The sequence below is a fragment of the Caretta caretta genome, chromosome 1 (assembly GCF_965140235.1).
Source record: "Caretta caretta isolate rCarCar2 chromosome 1, rCarCar1.hap1, whole genome shotgun sequence".
Classification (NCBI taxonomy): Eukaryota; Metazoa; Chordata; order Testudines; family Cheloniidae; genus Caretta; species Caretta caretta.
In genome coordinates this window covers 217,621,272-217,627,271 of record NC_134206.1, presented here as the reverse complement: position 1 = coordinate 217,627,271, position 6,000 = coordinate 217,621,272, and the positions used below count along the sequence as shown (strand labels likewise).

General features: G+C 47.5%; 1 protein-coding gene across 1 annotated transcript in view; it reads right to left on the bottom strand.

Moving 5' to 3' along the window:
• Nucleotides 1-853: 853 nt before the first annotated feature.
• Nucleotides 854-6,000, bottom strand: part of LOC125629832 (antigen WC1.1-like) — a 40,583-nt gene continuing 35,436 nt past the window's right edge. Inside the window, 4 exon segments of the mRNA XM_075120375.1 lie at nucleotides 854-1,283; nucleotides 2,500-2,643; nucleotides 3,283-3,372; nucleotides 4,490-4,573. Of these exon segments, the coding sequence (XP_074976476.1) occupies nucleotides 1,135-1,283; nucleotides 2,500-2,643; nucleotides 3,283-3,372; nucleotides 4,490-4,573 (467 nt within the window). The 3' untranslated portion in view covers nucleotides 854-1,134.

Here is a 6,000-nt window from a genome sequence, read left to right as displayed (position 1 = left end):
GTCTTTTTAATTTTTCTCTTTTCAAAAGTAAATTGCTGTATTTCTGTGTCTTCATATGACCCCTGACCCTGTTGAATGCAGATGATTGGAAACTCCTTCTCTCATCATTTCTATTTCCATTCTATCCTTCTACAGATGAAGTGACCAAACTGCAGCAAGGATTGGTGGTGAAGGAAAGAAAGCTATTTCTGTGAAATAGTGATGTACTCTGTGCGCATTCTGGTATTGATTCCACTGAGGGTTCATCCAGAGAGCACTTCTGGCTTCTCCACTAGTCAGTACTCAACTCAGCATTGACTTTAAACTATATTCGTAGATTGTCATGGAAATAAATCTTCCACTGTGTGAAAAAGATCAGTATTACTGGGGTTTCTAGTAACAACTCAGTGACTTGTTACTTGTTTTAGCCTTATTGCTTCAGTAGAAACCCAGATTCTTATTAACTCTCCTCTTGTCATTATTTTCTATAAAATTTATTTATTGTCCTAGCAGAAATATTCATCCTCTGTATTTATCGCTAATGGGAATTCTTTTTACCATTTCCTTCAGTTCAGGTGTGAATTACCCAGGGAGAATTTCCCATTTATCTCCTCGGATTCAGGGAAAGTTTCAGATCTGAATTAGGTTTAGTAACAACTATGTTGCTCATCGCAGAATGTTCCCTTGCTGGTGTCTCACTTTTACCACATGCCTGATAGAACATTCAGTGTAAACTCACCTCCCATCAAACAGCTGGCCATACCCAGAGGTGGCCGACCCTTGTCTCCTGGTTTGTTGTATCTCAGCCTCTCCCTGTGATGAACTCTGGAAACTGCACAATTCCTCTGGCAAGAAGCACTTCCACAACAGGGAAGACTTTCAGAAAGGATTTAATATGCAAAAAGGCACAAATTCAAGATGAAGAAATTACAGGCATAAAAAAGCAGGAAACTTCCACCCCTTGAAACAATGGAAAATTATTCAAAGAAAGTTTATGAATCTTTTCCCTCTCACACTTGTATTTCTTGCAACTTCACACAAATCTTATAAAAACACCTGCTTTGTCTATCAAACTGGAAGGGGCTGTCTCTGGACCATCAGAACAGATGGAGCATTTCTAAGAGAAAGAGGCGAAGCGTTTACATCAACACAAGGTTATTTTGTCCAGTCACATTGTTCTGATATTGATCCCCCAGAGTCACAATGTCCCACATCATCATAACCTGTGTCTCCCAGAGGCAGGAACAGGGTTTCCTTCTCCATCCCAGATACACCTTCACTCCTTCGTGAGTGCAGACTCCCACCTGAAAATACCAAGGGAGACACATACAGTCAGTGGATCCACTCTATGGTGATGGGCAGCAGCAGAGCAAGGCGGCGTTTACAGCAGTGTTTCTCAAACTTATTTGATCAGCCCCCTTCTTTGTGTCCATTGTAGTTGACACCCCCCACCCCCACCACACAAGTACATCTACCGATTTACAAAAATCAACGTGCAACTCTCACTAAATATGAAAAGCAGTCGGGCATTGAGTCACAAAGAGCCATTTAAGCACATAGCTCCCTGGCCGTCGAGCTCTGAAGGCAGGACTACCGCCAGCAGCAGCGGAGAAGTAAGAGTGGCAACACCATACTCTGCCATCCTTACTTCTGCGCTGCTGCTGGTTGCAGCGCTGCCTTCGAAGCTGGGCACCTGGAAAGTAGCCGCTGCTCTCTGCTCTGGCTTCTCATGCTGCCCCAGAATATATTCCATGCTCCACGGTTTGAGAACCTTTGCTCTACGGTGTGGGCTAGGAATTGTTCCTCCTTCAGTCTTCTGGCTTGGTCTAGAAAAGTTCTAATCCATCATCTCGATACATAGTCTAGAAATTAAAACCTTTGGTTTCCAGACCAGCTAACACTGCCCAGTGCCAGCTATAGCTACCTGTACATTGGTGAAAAAAATCCCAAGCACTTACCAGCCAGGAGCACTTAAGGACATCAGAACTTTCACTCTGCCCTAACAATGAAGATAAGCATCAAGCACTAAGCAATGCACATTTCATCACCACTGCACCTCCTCTGCTCATGGCACAACAAGGAGGGGAGTGGAAATTTAGGCCAAGGATAATAGGCAAAGCTCGACTTTTACAGGAAGTGTCATGGGCTCTTTAGCATTTGTGCAGCAGTAACATGACTTTGGTTTATAAGATTCTGCCCAAAAGATACACGTTCAGTAAATAGGTAGGAATCCAGTACATCAAGAGTAGGGCAGCCACACAAGGATTTGAACCTAGACCTTGAGGGAATCTTAGCTATCTTGCTGGTTTGACCAGGAAGTACCACCCAGCACAATCCTACTTTTCCTCTCTCTATTTCAGGCACTGAAGCCTCTTCCTTGAGGGAATGGAGAGATGAGAGAAAGAGAGTTTTTCTCACAGGCGTTGGGTTGGCCAGGGCTGTTCCCTTGCTGTGTACAGCACATTTCCAGCTACCCCACTCTGCAGAGACACTGTGAAGTGCAAACAGTTCTCCACTCACCTGTCTGTGCATCCCTGTCCCTGTCACTCGCCCCAGTGCCTTTGTCATCATTCTGCCCTAAGCCAGGGTCACCTTCAGGGACAGACACTTCTCTGGCATCATCATAAACAGCCCCTGGGACATCTCCAGGCAGGGCAGGGGCATCTGACGTGAAGATGGGAAGTAATTAAGAGAATATTCAAAGTGAAGACAAAAATAAACTACAAGCTGCAGCTGCACCAGCCTCACTGGTCCCTGGGGATCTCTCAGCACTTAACTTCCACCTTCAGGGCATTAAGAGAAGCCCTCCTCTGGAACCCTCAGCCTGGGGGATTTCACATATCACACTGATTTGATATATTTCAGGAGCTAATTGAGAGGATCCTAGAGCTCCCAGATTATAAGCGTCGGGAGGCGTGGAGCCAGCTAATAAGGTTGGGACATGGGTCCTTGGGTGTAAAATCTCTATGTCCCCCCCAGCACAGCGTGTCTGACACAGATGTATATAAACTGGGACAGTGACCTGAGCCAAGTATAGCGTGGGCAGCTCCTGAGTGAACTGCTCCTTCAGTCCCTGCAATGGGCCTTTATTATGCCTTTGGACATCACATGCTTCCCTACACCTGGGCCTCCACACAGCTCTTGTCATGCACCTGGTCAGCGCCCCCAGCGTTACGCCAATAGACAATATTGGTGGGGAGAACTTCCTGGTTTTCTTAACAAACCACTATTGTCCCTACTGGGAAATACAGTTAGTTTTTCGTCAGGGTGACGTTGCTTCCAGGAGGCGGATTCACTGCTCACCTCGGCCTTCTGGAGTCTGGGGGACGTCGTTCAAGGCAGGCTCCTCCACGTTATCGTAATTCAACTGAGACCCCCTCGGGGAAGCTCCCTCTGGAACAGCAAACACCACAGTCAGCTCATGGCACCAGCAGCGTCTCTTCAGCGCAGGTGGCCCTTATAACTAGAGCTGTGTATCATGGCACGTGAGAGGGGAAGTCGCAGGCACCCAGGGTGAGAAGGGCACAAGTCAGAGAACTACAGTAAAACAGGAGTCCCAGAAATAACTCGGGGCTAATCCTGTCCCTGCAGAATCTAACAGCAGCTCTTTTACATGTTTCCATGGGAGCAGGATCTGGGCCTGTGCTTAGATAACAGGTTGGAACATGGGCGCTGCCAGGCTAGAGCCGGCCTGTGTGAATCCAGCTGATCTCTGCAGACAGGTTTGAATTTTCCTGTTACAGTGGGGAGGGGGAACCTCCCCTCTGCAGGAATTAAAGCTCCCGCTGGAGGGTTGATGGCCTGATCCTTTGTGAGCTCCTGCTCTCCACTAGCCTCTTAGGCAGCCCAGGGCTCAGCTTGGCAGCGCTCCAGCTTCTCAGCAGAACTGGCTCATCTGCTCAGTGTCTCCCCCACCCAGCCACAGGCTGAACTCCCAAAGGGCCCAAATCATGGACTCTTTTGAGAGCAGCTGGGGTAGAAATGCCGCCCTGTTTATGATTAGAGATGGGACCAGGCCAGGAAGTTCAGGTCCAGGATTTTGCTTCAGCCTGTTATAGCGACAGGTGCCAGCCCCAAAACGGAGATCCAGAGCTGGGGTCAGAATCTGCAAATCCCTCTGCCCCCCAAAGTTCTGGTGGGTTTGGATCAGTGAGTTGGGCTGAGCCCATCTGTAATTATAACATAGGACAATCTTCCTCTCTCTCTCGGGGACAAGAGATGAGCCCTGCTGGGCACTGACGCCTTCCACCCAAAGAGACTGACCCATCTCCTCCAGCTCCTCACCTGGGGAGGTCACTGGGAGCCACTCCGAGGGGTGTGTGCTCAGGAGATGGTCACATGTTCCCTTCCTGAGATTCTGACAGAAATCCTGTTCAATGGGATCAGACCCGACTGTGTAAAATGGGAACCGTGTGAGGGGAAATGGCTGCAATTTCAGAAAGTGTCATAGAAATTTATTTCTCTGACCAGATTTGGGTCTCTCGGCCTGAGTCTGCCCCTCCCCCGTTACCTTGTTCTGATCCAGGATCGTTTTCCCCCTCGCTGTCCCCGGTGTAATACTGCAGCTTCGTCACTGAGTCATCTGAATAGGAGACTGGAGAGACGAGCACCAGAAATTCATCACAGTGAGAACAGCACAACTGTGGGACTGGGAACACATCCGGGGCCTGGAGCAGGATTTCCAGTCTCAGTCTATACTTTCTTCTACAGGACATGGTGACTCACAGCAACTCTGAGCAGTGAGAGGCTGACACAGACTCCCCAAGAGAAATCTCCATGTTACTGTGGTAAATGTGACTGAGGGGATGATACAATCTGACCTGAAAGACGCTGTGGTGAGTGAAGGGCCCGTCTCTGGCTGCTGGTCCAGGGAAGTTCCACAATTCTCCTGGCCTCCTCAGCCACAGAGGGGACTCCTCCTTCGTAAGGGTAAATACCCACCTCCCCCATGAATCAGTCAATCAGCTCTCCGTGGTGTTTCCAGATTAAACCAAGGAACACCCAGAGCAGAGTCTGTGATTCATAAATTTGTTAATCTCTACGGTGCCACAAGTACCCCTTTTCTTTTTGTGATTCACTGTAAGCTTCTTGGCAGTTGTTAGGATATAGATATTCAGGCCTGTCGGTAAAGGCCTGTACTCTAAGAATTTAGGTGTATTCTTATTACTTGGCTAGTTATAGAGGTATAAAAGAAAGAATCAAAACCACTGTCTGCCAGTGTAAGGGCCTTCTCTTACTGTGACAGTTTGTGGCCCTGTGCTTAGGCTCAGGCCTTTGGCTAAGCAGCAGAGGCAGCCATAAGCTGGGAAGCGAACGGTCACATCCTCACATTCCAAACTAGTCACATTGAAATAAGGTGCTATTGGGCTGTTAGGAATACAATCCTGTCCTGATAGTGCCTATCACCTCCAGAGAAAGGGAAGTGCCCAGAAAATGTAAAAGGAAACTTAGTTTGATAGCATCCTGTCTGGCAAGAACTCACTTATCAATAGCTGGCATGTGAAATCCTCACTTCTGTATTGTTTTGTCATTATAGTTCCCACTTTGCTATTGTTTGTCTGTATAATCTCTGTCTCGTTCTGTGATTGTTTCTGTCTGCTGGATAATTAATTTTGCTGGGTGTAAACTAATTAAGGTGGTGGGATATAATTGGGTACATAATCATGTTAGGATTGGTTAGTTAAATTTCAGGAACATGATTGGTTAAGGTATAGCAAAGCAGAACTCAAGTTTTACGATATAGTCTGCAGATAATCAAGGAAGTAGGGGTGTGGGGGTGGGCATGCGGGTGGGGGAAATGGGAACAGGGAATGGGGCTGGGGAAATTGGAATCATGTTTGGCTAAGGGCAGGAATGGGAACAGGGACACAGGTGTAAGGCTCTGTGGTGTCAGAGCTGGGAAGGAGGATACTAAGGAAGGAAACTGGAATCATGCTTGCTGGAAGTTCACCCCAATAAACATCAAATTGTTTGCACCTTTGGACTTCGGGTATTGTTGCTCTCTGTTCATGCGAGAAGGAC